This window comes from Protobothrops mucrosquamatus, unplaced genomic scaffold (assembly GCF_001527695.2).
Source record: "Protobothrops mucrosquamatus isolate PMUCROS unplaced genomic scaffold, P.Mucros_1.0 scaffold_277, whole genome shotgun sequence".
NCBI classification, from domain to species: Eukaryota; Metazoa; Chordata; class Lepidosauria; order Squamata; family Viperidae; genus Protobothrops; species Protobothrops mucrosquamatus.
The window spans coordinates 1,487,668-1,505,310 of record NW_015386353.1 but is presented as its reverse complement, the minus strand read 5'-3'; the positions used below and the strand labels follow the sequence as shown (position 1 = coordinate 1,505,310).

Sequence of the window (17,643 nt, the reverse complement as noted above, 5' to 3'; positions counted from 1 at the left end):
CTGTCTGTCAAAAGGGAGTGGGGATCACTTTTTCATGACTGACAGAATAGGTCATATACACAATAAACAGGAACAGATGTAGCTGGCAATGCGGTCGATCCTTTCCCGCTGTAGCTGTATATGGCTCCCCAAAGGACGGTCTCTTGTTACATGATGACAGAGTGCCACTAGAGTGTCTGGCTTTGGCGTGATGGCTTCAATAAAGTGGCTCATATTTATAAATCCACTGTTACTTAAGTAAGAAAAAATACTCCATAATTGTATATGCATAAGCTTTGCGATGGCCTAAAATATCCATTTGGGCATTTAGTAAGGAAACACATATCAGTAGTGAAGTTTTGTTCATATGCAAAACCTTGTTCAAATGGTATTTTATGGACAGGACAATTCTGAGCAGCTGTCAGTGTACTGTACTCTGAGATAAGATGCTCTGGTCTGGTCAATTTCATGCTACCTACATGAGCTATTTTTTTTTTCCAAAAGAGTTTACCATTTTATTACCTATAATGGGAGGTGTGATTGCTTAATACCAAATGGGGAGTAAGAAGTGACTGTGATTACAGTACAATTCTTTGGATCTATCCCACCACCCTAAAAATTCTTTCTAGTCCTCTTTGGAAATTCTGGAAGATTCTGGAAAAATCCTGGCTTGCAGAGGCTGGAAGACAGACAAGAATGAGGAACCAGAATTTCTGATTTTTCCCTCCAAGGAGAACTCTGTCCTCCAAAGAAAGGGGAAATTAAATAATTTCATATATAGGCATCCATGCTACCTATACTGTATATAGAGAGATAATTTAACAACAACCCCTTTAAAGTTAACTACTCAGTTTTAGACAGATAATAGATAGATAGACAGTCTGTTTGTTCATGGGATTAATTGTATTATGGCCTCTCATATTTATTATAAGGCATTCTTGCCTTTGGCTTTTTTATCCTAAGAACTGAAGAACATGCTACTTTTAAAATATCTGTCAATCTTATGCTCTGTTTTAAAACATGGGCAATAATACTAGGACTATTACCATTTATTTCTAGCTCCCCATTTACCAATGGGAGTCTCAGCAATCTATCTATCTATCTATCTATCTATCTATCTATCTATCTATCTATCTATCTATCTATCTATCTATCTATCTATCTATCTATCTATCTATCTATCTATCTATCTATCTATCTATCTATCTATCTATCTATCTATCTATCTGCTATAAAGCTCAAATAAAAGAGCCAGTGTAAGCAAATTATATGTGCTTTAAGTGCAATGTAGGACCTTATAGGATGGAAGCATAGAACGAAAAGCAAAAGAAAAGAAAAAAGAACAGAAGGTTTATGTCTATATAATTCCTAGTTAGGTTTTTCTAATGAAGTAAATAGCCATTATTATGTCCTTAAATAATAATTATTTAACTTAATTTAGGCAGGTTCTTAATTTGTGGTCTTGCAAATAGCATACAAGGAATAAACTAAAATACTGCTTTGAACACAACACTATCCAGCCTTTCATAGCTATTTGGCTACATCTCCCATCATCTTTATTCTTGGCTATGCTTGGCTATGTTTAGGATCTGGAGCTGATCATGGCTGCAAAAGATGCTACAATACAGTGCATTAGGAATCAGAGAGCTTCCCCACAGACAAGCTGACTGGCAAGGAAAGGACTTGGCTGCCCTGAATGTTTCCTTTGGGATGCGGTCTACATGCATTAATAACAAGACAAAAATTAAAAAAAAAGAATGAAAAACACTAATTACACTTCAGCATATGCTTTCATTCTCTCTGCTTTGGCTGCTGGAGTGTGGTCAGTAGGCTCAGCTTTTTCACAAGAAAAGAGCAATCCTCAGCATTTTGGAATTTATTTAGAAACATTTGAGAGGGAAGAAAATACCTCTTAAATTTATCAAGGCTTCCCATTTTTCCCATTCATTCATTCCCACTTATTCCCATTCATTCCTGTGCACACACACAGGAAAATATTTTCAGAACATAAATATATGCAATGTGAATAAATCTGCATTTATTTCTGGAAACCTTGACATATCTATTAGGAATTGAAGGTTTATATATAAAGCATGATTGTTGGGGCTGGGAGGGAAATTACTGCAACCCTTTCCTGTTATTTACTCTAGGGTCCTTCATGTATGTACCACAAAATATGGAAGCAATTGCATTTTCTTCTTAAATGATTTCTAATCCACATGGTATATAGAAAAGGAGAAGGAAAGAATTACAAGAGAATTAGGAGTAGGGACTAGAATGACTAATTAAAAATAGATTCTAGCGTGTTTCTTTAGGAAGAAAATTCCTTGATTTCCAAAATATGATGTGTAGTAATGTGTCATTCCTCTCATGTAAGTTCACAGTCAAAGGAGCATATTTTGCTACAATAAATTTTAAATGAATGCAATAAAAATAAAATCCGGGGTCTTTTTGTTTCAGTTTAATGTTGAGAAGACAGCAGAACCAGTACAACCCCGGACAATCCTCGGCTTTCCTCACATCTATGGCCCAAAGCCTGTCGTCACCACCTCAGAAATTGTTAACTATGTAGATTACAATTTGAAGACAGTAGAAGAACCAAGCAAGGGAAAACCTGAAGCCCTGGATAAGAAAAGAATGACCATACAAGTCAATGAAGAGCTATTTCTTCTCCCCCAAAATGGTAGGGCCTTTGTTAAATTGCTTATGATTGCTTCTTCTTTAAATGAGAAACCATAATGGATTTTATTTCTAGTTATGAGTCCCAGAGCACATGACCAGCATAGCAAAAGTATACAATTAAGGGTTAGGCTTACATTGCACAATAATGTACCATATCAAAGGTGAAATGCACCAAGGCTTTAAACAATCTTAATCTACATTATCTCAGCTTTGAGCAAATTATCTATGTAATTGTTCACATCTGGCAAATTTCATCCTATTGTTCAACACCCTTATTGGTTTTCTCTTTTTCATAGCATCATTTTAAAAAACTCATTTTATTCTTAGGATGGTAGTGGATATTCAATTTTCTAGGGGATTTGCTTGCAGGCATGATAAAACTTCTAGAAGCATATAAAGAAATGTATTTTGAATGGAAAAATCATTTGCACTTAATTATTTTCCATTTCTTGTGGATAGAGAGCTCTCTGATGAAAGAATAAAAGAAACATTAATTATTTCGGGCAAGCTAGGAGATTTCATTTGGATATTAATAGATCAGCTTCCCATTTTGTAGTCTACATCATTCTCAGATAGTGTGATCCATAGCCATAGTGACTGAAGATAATTTAATTTATTTATGTTATTTTAAAATGATTTCTTACGCAACTGCATTTCAAAGTGATTTAAATTAAAGTATAACAACCGTACATGAAAAAGATTGTTATAATAATTTTTAAAAATAAATAATTCCAAATGTTATAGGATAAGAAAAATAAAACTGAACCATTTGTTCAAAAGCTAGGCTCGGGTGAAGAGATTCAACAAGCATCTGAAAGCTATAACAGTATAGACACCTTACAGATATTAGGATGCAGATTTTTCCAGAGAGCAGATGCACTTAACTTATAATTCAATGCAATCGGAGAGCACAATGGGAAAGGCTTATGTAGAAAAACCCTTGAATGCACAACAGATGTCGACAGCTCAATATGCATTGTGAATGTCTTAATATATATTATTAAGCTGGTTTTAATGACAATAAATAAAAATCCAGTTCTGTTTTTCTGAATGTTTCACACAGAAATTAAACTGATGTGTTTATTTCCTTCAAACAATTTAACTTGCTATTACAATTCATCCTTTTAAAGAATAGTGATGCATGCACTACAATGGTTGTGAATAAAGAAAGACAAGAAAGAAAAACCTTAAAAGATTCATGTCAGATGGCAAACTGGAAATATTCCTAGGAATGAAGTGGAAGAGGATTCTGACATCTTAAAGGGGTTGTCCAGTTTTAATTTTAGAGTTTCAAATGGATCATTTTCTCTGGCTTCTCAGATTTTCTCTCCAGCAATGAGCCGTTCAGTGATTTTGGGAGATGTCCTGGCTCTATTCCTTTTCATAGACAGACAGACAGATAGACATATTATACATTCTTTAAGAAAACTTCTGAAATCAACACATGGCCAAAACATCTTTCTGGAAAATATCAAAAGCCAATGGCTTTAACCCAGTGTTTTGCTTGGAATGTCTTTCTGTCTCCCTTTCTAATATCAAGGATAACCACAAAGAACTTCTGGGAAATGAAGAAGGATATGAAGAACAGTGTCACCCACTCTCCTATGTTTTGTAGTTGCTTAGGTCTACCATGGCAACCATGTTGCAGATAGCAAACTCCTTGTTGTAGCTATTTTGTAAGAATATATGACAAGCTGTCTTGTGATAAACATGTAAGTAAAACAATCTTGGGCTGAATCAAGAAACGAATCTTTGTACCAATAACAGAAAGATTACCCTAAAGTTATGGGCAGAAAACAGACATAAATGGTGCCTTCTAGATATTGTCATTCTCATGAGGTAGATTTGGTCTCTGCATATGGGAAGAGATTGACTGATCAGAGTATGGAGGATGCTGAAGGGACTTTCTCTTCCTGGTTCTAGGACTGCTGGGACCCGGCTCAGTTTCTAAAAGATGTGGTCCAGCAGATTGTCAAATGGCCCAGCAGACTGTCCCAGAAGGAAGACACCAAGCCCTGATATAGCTCACAGCCTTATTACTAGCACCAGCTGTTGAAATGGCATAGCAGATGAACACATCCAGCTGGAAAAGTAATTAAACTCAGGCACTTCTGTTCCACAGCTATTGGAAGCAATGTTGGCATCCAACTCCTTTCTCTGCAATTCTGAATCTGACTGCATTTTTTTACCTTGGCTTGTTCCAAATCTTTACTGTGATTCAAATACAGCATCAAGAATATCTTTCTTCATCCTTGGAGCACTCAACTACATTGGATATTTGAATAAAATTACTGAGCTTTTGATCCTGCAAGTATAAACAACATCAAGAACAGATCAAGTCCCTGTGGTTACTCTGGCTATCCAGTTTCAATTAGTTCTGGGTTTTTCATGGTTCCAGGCTCATGATAGGCTAATTACTTGATCCAAAGACAAACTCATCTTTTTAAGATCAGTGTCGGGAAGATCTAGAAATTCTGCAGGTCACCCAAGCATTGTTCTTAACCAACAATAAGCTGGATCAGTTCCTGGTTAAGTAATTGCCATTCCAGGGTGTATTTGATGAAAAGAAAACTGATCTCCTTCTTCCACATTGCCCTTATGACTATTATATACCTGATTCTGGGAACAACAATTCCAAGGATTCAACTGTATGTTCTTTCTGAGCTGGAAATTGAGTTCTTTAGGGAACTACATTTTATTAATACAGATTATAGTTATAGATTATAGTAACAAAGGCTGGTGAAAGGCTGCATGAGTTCTTCCCTCCCTCTTATCGTATTCTGAATTAGGGAGAAGTCAGTCTGAGTTTCTTTTCCTATTTTTGCTGTTCTTTGGCTTTAAAGAATACTTTCCTATATATAACAACTGCTTCTGCTTAGTTTCCTCAAGTTCATCTCCATGGCTCTTTCCACCTACTCTTTGATGGAATGCTTTCAAAACTTATAGAGAAATGACCAATATATGCAGGGCCAACCCCTGAAATTCTGGGCAAGCATAGGCCAATCCATAACCTCCTTGTTTAATGTCCAGAATATACATCTATAACAGTGAAACTAGTTTCATGTGCACATGATTGAATTTCAAAAGTAAATATTATGCCTAGTTCACAAAATGCCCATGGGTAGGGGACTTAAGCTGGTCACCTGGGATTTCTGGTGGCCTTGTAGAAAGACCAAGGTCTACTCTCCACCTGTCCTATTTGCCATCAGGCCAAGGATATGTCCAAGAAACCCACAGCACTACTTCAACCAATACCTATATTCTTGGCTCCCTAGTATACCATCATCTTTGATTTCATGATAAAATTCCTATGATTCGTATGTGACTATGTATATATAGAAATCCAAATTTGAGGTTGCAGAGTATAAAGAATGAAATCAGAAGAAAATTAATTGTAGCACTTATTTACAGAAACAATTACTTTCTTGAAAGTGGCCATTTACACAGCAATTGTTAAGACATTCATCAACATTTATGCTACCACAAATGTCCAAATTTTCAAAGTATCATAAAACTTTGAGTTACAAATAGGTTAGGTAATTTTATATTGAAGAGGGAGAAGTGAGACTGTAGGGCTTTTGCAGTTTTCTTCAACAAAATCTTTTGATATGGCTCCAAAAATGGTCAAAAGTGCATTTTGATGTCATAAAAGAGGAAAATTACTACACCTAGGGACATTTTTTCATATTAACTCTAATTTGTTTAATTTTGATCCAATCAAATTTAGCTCTGACCTTGATTCTTTGTCTTGATTCTATTTCCATGAAGTACAGTTTCCATTCATTTTATATCATGGTTTCAAGTGGTAAAATACAACATTGACCAATAGTCATCTTATCTGGAATAGGGCACAGTTTCTAATTAACATTCTTTTGAGTTTCAGGTGGGGTGAAGGATGTTTGTGTCACTGAGCGCCTGAGTCCCGAAAACACTGCAGCCTTCAATCAAGTCCCAGAACTTCATTATTGTCTGGGCTACAACCGACAGAAAGAGGCTCTGTCCGTTGCTTTCCTAGAAGGTAAAGACCTCCAGTTTTGCAAGTTGGTGATTGAAAATATCTGATAATTATAATTTATTAAATGTGTACGTCACCTGATTCTTAATGTTTCTAGGCAGCTAACAATCAAAGAAATTACAATGCACTCAATAATTGCATTTTTTATTTTTATTTACTACCGATTACACTACTTTGTTCTCCATAGTAAGAGAGAACAGTTGTAGGACTCACTTTTCGGTCCAGAAGAATTGTTGTAGTCTTATTAGTATCCTAATAAGGTTTGTTTATTCTGAAATTCTTCCCAGGAACCACGAGAGACTCGAACGAACAAAAGAACACCTACAAAGTAATGTCTAACTAGGTAACATCATCAGTGCTAGTAAAGAGTGCTGCTTGCTGTCAGTTTATATTCTGTTGTCTTGCTTTTAAGACTTTAAGAAAAGACATTTATAGAGGGAGTCAATCTGGTGTAGTGGTTAAAGGCATCAATTAGAAACTGGACAATTGTGATTTCAAGTCTGGCCTCAGGTACACAATCAGCTGGGTGACCTTGGGCCAGTCTTCTTTCTCATTCTCAGGAAGACGGATGAGGCAAACCACTTCTGAAAAATGTTGCCTAGAAAACTGTAGGGACTTATCCACACAGTCACCAGGATTCAGGGCTGGATTTAAAGGTATAAAGATAAGAAAGCAAAGAAAAAACATATTAAAGGCTATAAAAATATCCATATAATTTACTTTCCAAGCAATGATTTAGATCCTCATAGCTAGGGGTAGCAATGAAATACATAATTTTAATGTCTCACATTTCTCATCATTTTACTTTATTCTAAACACAAAATTAAATTATTTTTGCATATGGCAAACATAACAGAAGAGAGTAAGTAATTGACTAGGTCACATAAAGGTCCAATGAAGGCATAATTATCCTTATCCAATAAATTATAGTTTAATTTACCCTAGTAATAAGCCATATCTCCATCTATTAGTTCTTTGCCCTTCTCCTCTCATACAGCTGACTTTTGAAAAGCTTTACTGGTTTTGTATGATATCTGAATTAGGAAATAATAGAGGGTAATGCAGAAGAATGTTGGTCACTCTTGATTACAAAAACAAAAACAAAAAAAAAACACAGGTATTTCTGTGGGCCTCTAGGCCAGGGGTAGGCAACCTTGGCTCTTTTATGACTCGTGGACTTCAACTCCCAGAATTCCTGAGCCAGCATGGCTCAGCTTGGAAACCTCCCTTTCTCCTCAGCATGGATGACTCCTCCCCACTGTGACAATTAACAGGTTCAAGACTACTATGTATGTGGGCATATATCATCTATGATATTAATTCAAAAATGAAACATAACAGAGTTCACCAGATTACATTGTTACTCTCTCATTTTCTTTCTCTTTAGATATTTCTAAATCACCATAAAACCAAGATATGAATGGCATTAATTACAATGAAAGGAAAACAGCTATGTTTTCTGCTGCCATTAATTTAAGTCAGAATACAATTCTGTCATCCGTAATCTATGTATAATCAGGATGACAGGTGACAGAAGCCCGTAGTTTGACCCATGCCCAATTAAGCTTGCAGAGATAGAAATTTGCTTTTTTTTGCATTACATCAAAGCCTTGACTTTGCTCTAAATCAAACCAAATCAAACAATAGTGGTCTCTTGAAAATATTTTAGCACAGGATTTAAATGCTAAATGTTATCTGAATTTTTCCCTTCACTCTGCCTTTATTAGTTTTATATGGAACCACAGCAGGAGACCAAAACAGTGGAAGTGATTGCTACATCTTAGGCACTTTGGTGAGCAACTCTGGAACTATAGAAGCCCAGACTGTGATGAAGAAGAAGCAAGCCCACATTGTTTGGGAAGAAGCTCTATTGTTTCTGGTCAAGGAGAAGGAGCTACCAGAGGGGACACTGACCCTCACCTTGAGGAACTGTGACAAGTTCTCTAGACACAGCATTATTGGTGAAATTAAACCAAATCTGGATTCTGTAGGGGAGCAATATGGACCAATACAGTCTGAGAAAGTGAAAGTCCTTGACAAGGTATTCTATCAATTCACTTATAATATATTACTGCATGTTATATTCTCCTGTTGGGATGTAGAATGCTGCATGTCAGTGTTCCTAAACTTCTGAGACGTAATTCACTTTATCCAATGACAACATTGTTATTAGATTCTTTGAATGTTTCACCATTAGCATATACAGAAATATTGAATATGATCCTACTTGGGTTCCATTCTTGGCCCAGTGCTAGTCAATATTTTAATGAATGATATATAGATGAAATGGAAGGGATAGAAAGGCTGATACTGTGATACTAAGCTAAGGAATTGGCTAATAATTTAAAGCAGTGGTTCTCAACCTTTTTTTAATCGGGTGCACAATATTGAATATAGTAGCAACTCTGTAGCACACCAAACATTTTTAATCTTATATACTTATTTTTAAATATATAACTCATGGTTTGAGGGGACATTATGAATTTTTTAGATATCTGCATTGTATTGAATATACATATTATATAGAATATCCCTAATACAAACAACAACAAAAATAACCTCAGAAAAAAAATAACATGGTACACTAGAAACAAGCCTATGACACATGGCACATTAGTTAAGAACCACCTCATTAAAGAACAGCATCAAGATTTAAAGTTACCTTGCAAGCGTTAAGTCAAATTCAAAAGAATAATGTTCAGTGAAGAGGTATGTAATGTTCAGCAGCTAAGCAAGAAAAATCAAATGTAGAAATACTGGGAAAATCTATCTTGGTGTGAGTTTTGTGGGAGAAGTTTCTGGCAATCCTAGAGGACCATCAGTGGACAAAAACAATTAGGGTAATTGTAATATAGTCTTTTTGTGTGTGTGTGTGTGTGTGTGTGTGTGTGTGTGTGTGTGTGTGTGTGTGTGTGAGAGAGAGAGAGAGAGAGAGAGAGAGAGAGAGAGAGAGAGAGAGAGAGAGAGAGAGAGAGAGNGTGTGTGTGTGTGTGTGGGTGTGTGTGTGTGTGTGTGTGTGTGTGTGAGAGAGAGAGAGAGAGAGAGAGAGAGAGAGAGAGAGAGAGAGAGAGAGAGAGAGAGAGAGAGAGATTGTTCCCTGAACCAGTTACTCCACGCAAATATGATGAACCCACCAAATTCCAAAACATGCAATTACTAGCTGATACCCAAGAAAAGGAAAATCAATCACCTTAGCCCAACGAGAACAACTAGATCTTTACAGCTGTTCAGAACACCAACAAGGTGGTGTTTTATTCTGGGTTTTATTCCAGAGGGCAAGCACTACAACTTTTCAGAAGATGGTTAGAGGTGCTAAAGTTGAGATGTTGCTACTAGTCTCATTATTCTACAAACAAAAAAAAAAATTCTGAACCCAGGAGAACCCTAGCAGGTGGCTAATTACACCTCTCAAACAGATGGCCTCAGTCAGTCAACTTACAGATGGTCTCCAGGAACATACAATACCAAGAATGCCAAGAAACTGTTTGTACATAATAAGTGGAAGATATACTATCCAGTTATATTTAGCAACTGACAGTCATATTTCTCATTAATTGGCCTTTTTCAGACAGCCTCCGAGGTTGTAACAAAGTAGAAATGCTGTCCCAAACCTGAAAAGAGCAGATTAATAGGCTTGGAATTGTGTCCTCATTTTGCAGTTTAACCATATGGAAAGAAAAAGTACCTCACAGGGGACCTCAGAATGGCAGCTATTACACTGTGAACCGAGACAGAAGTCCTGAATCATTAATTAGATGCTAGGCAGAAAAGAGCAGGAGGAAAAAGCAATGTTTTTGGTACTGTATTTCCAAGATGAGCTTATTAGGTTTATTGAAAGCTAGGGTTGTATGATAATGCCAGTTTCAAGCTTTGATTGGAAAGTGATTCAGCTGAATCCCCTTCTAATTGCTGAATCAAATTGATGCATCCAATCGAATTGGGTGCCTTTGAACTGATTTGACCTTTCTATATACAGAAACATACCTTTCATCCAATCAAATATATGATTAATATTCAATCAATTTGACTAGTCAAGTTGATTCAAACTGATAATTCAGAATGGATTTTGGATGAATTGAATAGCCTGCTGAAAGTTTTCTGTGTCATTTCAACAGTTTCACTGAAAAACACCATATTCTTCTTCATTGTAATTCTGTCCTGTAGATTTTAAAATGGGCTGAGGAAATTCATTGATTTCCAAAAAGATTTATCACATCACAGTACCTGCTGGTATCACAAAAATATAAAACTGTATCTCCTGCATTCTACCAACTAGCTTAGAATCAAAGCCTTGTAGTATGATTTCAGCATGAATTTATCATTCATTTTAAGGACAGACCCCAATTAGAGGAAATGGTTTAGAAGTGGATGTATCATGAAAGCATTTGCTTCAATACTGTAAGAATATTTTAGGGCTTTTAGAAATGGATAATAAGAAATAGTTTAACCTAGTGATGGCAAAACGTTTAGAAACCAAGTGCCCCAAAATTGGCCCCGCCCCTGCTCCACCCCCCATCCCCAGTGCCGCCTGCCCCGTGCCGCCTGCTACTCACTGCCTCCAGGGCCCGCCGCAGATCACCCAGGCAGCCCAGCAGCTCTATGGTGCTCATGCCCTCTGCCCGTGCCCTGCACCATCAATTGTCTACGCTGCCTGGCTGCCATGTCCTTGGCTGCGCTGCTCCGTGTGGGCTACGCTCAGGGGCAACTCTCCTTCAGGGGGGCTGCTGGAGAGGAGGGGGTCACAGAGGAGGCGAGGCTGGGGCAATGGCACGTGTGCCCACAGAGAGGGCTCTGAGTGCCGCCTCTGGCATCCATGCCATAGGTTCACCACCACTGGTTTAACCCATGTAATACAATTGTCCAAAACATTTTTTTTCTGATGAAGCACTATTAGAATGAATGCAAAGTAAAGAATATTTAGATATTTCACTGCCAGTGAAATGTCTTAGCTCAGCTTTGCAAACATTCAGTGCATTCCTTAGGTTAGGGTTAGGGTCGATTAGTTGAAGCTGAAGTCTATATTAGAGTGGAAAGTATTTTTCCCTCCCCTAGTCACAGACTATATGACCATTGGACAAATCAGCTGAATATCAATGAAACTGTGGGATTTAACTCAAGAACCAAAGTTTCTCAAGGCTAAAGTATCAGTTCTGTCAAAATCAACCATTGCACAATCCCAAGGCCAAGAACAACAGAGCAAAAAGCCAATTAAACAATCATTTAAAAATTTAGAACCACTTCAGTTAGTATTGAAATTTCATGTAGACAGAGGTCAATCAACTGTTTTACGGCTTTTTCCTAGTTTAATTTTTCAGCATTCAAAAAACTCTGCCAAATAGGCCTTTTTGAGAAAACAAAAACTCTTTTGGTGAAAAAAATGTCACCATATTCCCAAAATAAAACTAAAGCAAAATAATATATTTCAAAACAAAAGAAACAATCCTTTTTGGATTAAAGTAGTAGACTCCACTGTTTATAGTCTGGTTTACTGCATTTTGGGTGAATTTATACAGGTCAGGAGGAGATGGATGTTTCAGTGGCATATATAACTTGAGCTGAATATATTGTTCCTTATCCTTATTCTGAATTCCCCTGAGAAAACTAGTTTTTAAAAAAAATGGCATTGGATTTATTCCAGGCAGAAAAGATTTTGGAGAATGCATCTGCCCTCAGAGAGGGGAAACTCTGTTTGCAATAATCTGTGTCATCTAGCCAGAAAAAAACCCTGAAATATTTATACCGCTCTAAATAGCTTTTTCTTGTTGACTTGCTGGTTTTTATTTTTTATGCAAGATATTTTGTGTGTTGTGACTAGATTCTGCTCTTATAGGACATCAGATTTACTCTTAAATACGTTATAACCAAAGTATATGTAAGAGTAAACTTTCCTCTTGTGCATTTTGATTACATCATAATTGGTACTCTGAAAATAACATTGCCGCTAGTACATAGGGAGTGAGAGTCCTAAGGCTAATTGTGTATGATATTGGGGAACTTATTTTTAGTAACATGTCCCCATTTTTAATATAGAATTAGTACAATTAATACAGTGAATATTTCCAGTTTCCATTCACTTTTCTCTTCCTTTTCCCTCTTATAGATTTACTCTTCTGTCCACCCTTTGCCTTTCACTAGATGAGTCCTTATTAAATTAATTTGTGACTTTGAGACCAATCAACAAATACGTTTTAAGTTGCTGAGCACATGTGCTCCTTGGATGCATTACAGACAAATGGTTTTATTGCTAGTGGGAAAGAAAGAAAGAAAGAAAGAAAGAAAGAAAGAAAGAAAGAAAGAAAGAAAGAAAGAAAGAAAGAAAGAAAGAAAGAAAGAAAGAAAGAAAGAAAGAAAGAAAGAAAGAAAGAAAGAAAGATAAATAACATAATAAGCAAAGGACAATATTTCTCTCTGTACTACTCTCATATTCTCAAAAACTTTAATATCAAAAATTTAATCAGTAGATTGAATAAAATTGTAGCCCTACTGCAGAATGACACTTCACGACTTTGTCTAATAAAAGAGCAGACTAGAGAAATACCACTAGTATCCTATGAACTTCAGAAGGTAAGCTCCCTGTTCCACCTGGTTGCTAGGAAACATGCATCCAGAGTTACTAGGTAGCTGCACATCTGTGACTTTCATATCTTTAAAACACTTTGAAGATGCTACTGAAAGATAACCCAGAATTTGTAGCTTTGTAGCATGCTTTCCAACCACTGTTATCTTCGCATTTACTTTAGTTCTGCAGATACCCTGTTTAAATCTCCCCACAGACTAATGTAAACAAAAATGCAGAAGCCCACATTGGAAGAAAGATGAAACATGTGTTGATATTTACATCATGATGCAAAACAAAGGGGGGTGGGTTGTTCACCTTTTATATTCTATTGTACGGATCTTTGTCTTTTCCACATACAGTACCTTATTCTGTGGTTGTCAGTCATCTTCTTTGTGTAGACAAAGGTAGGAAATATAGTGCACATTCCTTTTCTATTTGTCTCCATGAACTGCAGGAACCAGACACAGGCTATGGGGAAGTTCTGCTTTCTATCAGCTATTTGCCTGCAGCAAATCGCCTGCTTGTGGTGCTTATAAAAGCCAAGAACCTCCATTCCAAACAGTTGAAAGAACTCATTGGAAAAGGTATGTAAGGAGGCTCTGAGCCAGAATGATACTTCTGCTAAGATTCAATAGCTGGACTTTAAGAAAATATTTGAGCCTCAGTCTCCATCTGTCACTTTGAAGCAATAATATTGTCCTAACTGGCCAAGTTTCCTGGGATTGTGCAAATGCTATCCTGAATCATTGCCTGGACATTGCAGTAAATTGACCTAGAATTTGTGGCTCAGTCTACAGTAGAGGTGATATGACTGGCATGTGGACAAACTCATTTAACACTGGCAAGACAGCCAGTTGCATTTGAAATGGAAATGCACTCTTCCCTCTGTGAAATCAGTTTTTCAGGTCTTGGGTGCTTCTGAAGCCAGCCTTGGTCATGGAAGATCAATGACAGATGAAGGATGAGTAAATGAGATGGGGAAGGTGACTGAAAGAGGGGAGGGATAATACCATCATGTCACCCACCCAGGCATGCCCTCAGTCAAACAGCTGTTGATTTCTTTCCATCACAATTGAGAAATGAGTACCATAAATTACAATGCTTAGATGTTGGAGTAAAACCAAGGAGACCCAGACTGAAGCTCCCATTTGACCATAGTACTGACAGTGTAACTCTGGGCCCATCTGTCTCTCAACTGAATTTGACAGCCACCTCACATGGTTGATATAGGAATAAACTTAAATACATATTTAAATTAAAATTAAAATTTAAATTTTTAAGGCATACTCAGTATGATTTGTTCACCGATATTGAACAATTTTTCCTTTTAGCATTTTAAAAGCTATAATTCAGTAGCTATTTTTGGAGGGACTGCAGGAGCTTCATCCAAGACTTGAGAGGGCTACAGATTCTGCTCCCCAGCTTTAGAGACAGATGTAATAGACATGTAATAAATAAATAAATAAATAAATAAATAAATAAATAAATAAATAAATAAATAAATAAATAAATAAATAAATAAATAAATAAATAAATAAATAAATAACTGATACTTATCCATATTGTTGAACAATTGTTGGTAAGCAGGGAATATACAATTTAAACTGTGAGGACAGACACAGTGCCATTTAGTCTCCCTTTTTTAAACTACATGTTCTGAACAAAATGAAAAAGCACAATCCTTAGCTTCACAGCACTTGTCAGCTTGGCAAGTGGGTATGTGTGATGGAATCTCAGAGCACAGGGGGAAAGGTTCACAATCTGGGGAATTAATTTATGGGCCTGGGTGCATTTGCATGTACAGGAAAGAAAGAAAGAAAGGAAGGAAGGAAGGAAGGAAGGAAGGAAGGAAGGAAGGAAGGAAGGAAAGAAAGAAAGAAAGAAAGAAAGAAAGAAAGAAAGAAAGAAAGAAAGAAAGAAAGAAAGAAAGAAAGAAAGAAAGAAAGAAAGAAAGAAAGAAAGAAGAAACTTTTTCAGGTATTAACACTGTTATGCATGAGGGCTTGAAAATGGGGAATGGATAGACATATAAGCTGGGCTTACCATCACTACTCTGTCTGAGAGCCATATTTTCAACTATTTTCTGAAAGAGTTGAACTACCTTCAGTTGAACAGTTGACTGATTTATTAATTTCCTAGATCAGGTAGAGAGCTGTACTCACATTCAAAAAAACATGAAACTACCATGGAGAAGGAATTGAGAAGTGACCCCCATTTGCCTATGTATTTTGAAGCTTACATGACTGAAGACGCATAGAATATATGTGTAAATAGCACAAGTGGTTATGTTTATGTATTTGTGTCAGATGTGTTTATAGGAAACTTGGCCACTGCTGGCTCAGGATCAACCCACTCTTAATCCACCATGAAATAATAATCCTAGACCCCTTATCAATTGTCACATGCAGCCCTCAGGGCGAAAAAGTCTGTCCATTTCTCCTTCAGCTAAATGTTAAGAATGATTAATGCCTTTAAAAGTATCCAACAGATTGGTGCACTTAATCACTGTTGGCATGTACAGATTTGGGTGACATGATTAATATGAGCCACAAAATGAATGGAACAGATGCTGAATGGGCAGGGTTTTTAGAAATAAAAACTGTGGTGTATGATAAAAGATTATGTGTGGATATGTGAATATGTGTGGATTGCATGTATGTATTTAATGTATTTTTTTCCTGGTGTTATGTAAATAATTCAAAGCTTACATAGAATTTATATGTAAACTCTCTGATGGGGTCCATTCAAGAATTCTTAAAGGTGTCAAAAGTAAAATAGGTAGAATCAATAATTAAAAAATAGCAAGCTTTGAGGAAGGAAAATCAACTAGCATTCAACAAAGATAAATCCGGCCTTACCAACATTCTGGATTTTGAGAGTATCAGTAGATATGATTCTATGATATGATATGATACATTTTCAGCAAACATTTGATTAAGTTCTATATAAGAAACTCTAGAGCAACGATTCCCAACCTTTTCTATACCCCGCACCCCTAGGATGCTTCTGATATATTCTTGCACCCCTTACAAAAGTTTGAAATAACGGCAATGGATTATGCATATACACTATAATTTTGAAACTTCTATACCCAAGTTTTCGCACCTTCTGGAATATCGTCTCACATCCCCGGTTGGGAACCCCTGCTCTAGAGTAAACTTAGTAGATGTGGGATTAGGGGACTGGCCCTTTTATGGATTGCTAAGTGGTTAAAAAACAAAAATCCAAGATTCATTTATTTTTTTTCTTCCTCGGCTTCAATTTTGGAGAATTTAGGTTGGCCCAATTTTTTTGAGGGGGACGGTGATAAATATGATAAATAATAAACAACAATGAAAAGAGATTTCATATAAGAAGTGCCTCAAAAAGAAAGCACATCAGGCTATAAAATGATATTGTCAAATTGTAACAGGAAACTATGCTATCCATTTTCACAATGTATAGCTAAGCACATGCAACTCTGTGGAAGCTATCTGTGGCCTGTGAGTTTACCACGTGTGAGGACATTCGATGTGGGAAGAAGCTAAATTCAGCTCTCTCTTCTCATTAGCTTCTTAGTCCTCTTCCCATGTCTCATACATAGTTTGGTCCTTGGTAATAGTTGACATTTTCAAGAATTTCTCAAGTTATTAGTCGTCAGGAGGAAGATAGAAAATACTGACACCTCAAGACTGCTTTCATATGACCAAATCTTATCCTTGTCCCTGCAGATATATCTGTCAAAGTGACACTGAAGCACCAGGCCTTGAAACTGAAAAAGAAGCAGACAAAGCATGCAAAACACAAGATCAACCCAGTATGGAATGAGATGATCATGTTTGAGGTGCCCCATGATCTGCTCTGTGCTTCAAGTGTAGAGCTGGAGATGCTAAGCCAGGATACTGATGGGCAGAACCGCTTACTGGGCAAGTGTAGCCTTGGTCTGCATGCTGTGGGAACCGAGAGGAACCACTGGGAGGAGATGCTGAGGAACCCCAGGAGGCAGATTGCTATGTGGCACCAACTTCACATGTAAATAACAAGGTAGAAATGGATCCTCTCATGTCCAGTAACCTGATCTCAGACCTAGAAAAAAAAATCTGTTTCAACATCCTAAACACGCACATATCATGAATTGAATCCATTCATGTGATTAAGCACAAGTCTTATTTGTTAATACTGTTCATAATTGTTTTTTTATTAAATAAATATTGTTGAAATGGGCTAGTCAAAATGGCAAATAGTTCACTGAGCAATGATAATGATGGGCTTGTGGAATCATTTCTTCAGCTTCTATTTCTGGCCATGCACAAAAGATTAATTTTATTTTTCACTACTTAGTATCTGATCAATATTATCAAATATAATGAGAATTTCATTCAACACTTTAAAAACACAAGCCCCAATTGTGTTGGGCCCAGTATTGTCA

At 36.7% G+C, this 17,643-nt stretch overlaps 1 protein-coding gene across 1 annotated transcript; it reads left to right on the top strand.

Moving 5' to 3' along the window:
- The first annotated feature begins 2,333 nt into the window (after positions 1-2,333).
- SYT13 (synaptotagmin 13) lies at positions 2,334-17,277 on the top strand. The gene is made up of 6 exons (XM_015831710.2): positions 2,334-2,351; positions 2,440-2,662; positions 6,545-6,679; positions 8,404-8,717; positions 13,690-13,819; positions 16,946-17,277. Exons 1-6 carry the CDS (start codon positions 2,334-2,336, stop codon positions 17,248-17,250), a joined length of 1,125 nt encoding a protein of 374 aa, XP_015687196.2. The 3' UTR covers positions 17,251-17,277.
- Positions 17,278-17,643: the final 366 nt, after the last annotated feature.

What these genes read in the sequence shown, in the direction of transcription:
- SYT13 (XM_015831710.2), top strand. An exon ending in GTCCGTTGCTTTCCTAGAAG is followed by an intron (nt 6,680 to 8,403) that starts GTAAAGACCTCC and finishes TGCCTTTATTAG; the next exon opens with TTTTATATGGAACCACAGCA. An exon ending in GAAAGAACTCATTGGAAAAG is followed by an intron (nt 13,820 to 16,945) that starts GTATGTAAGGAG and finishes TTGTCCCTGCAG; the next exon opens with ATATATCTGTCAAAGTGACA.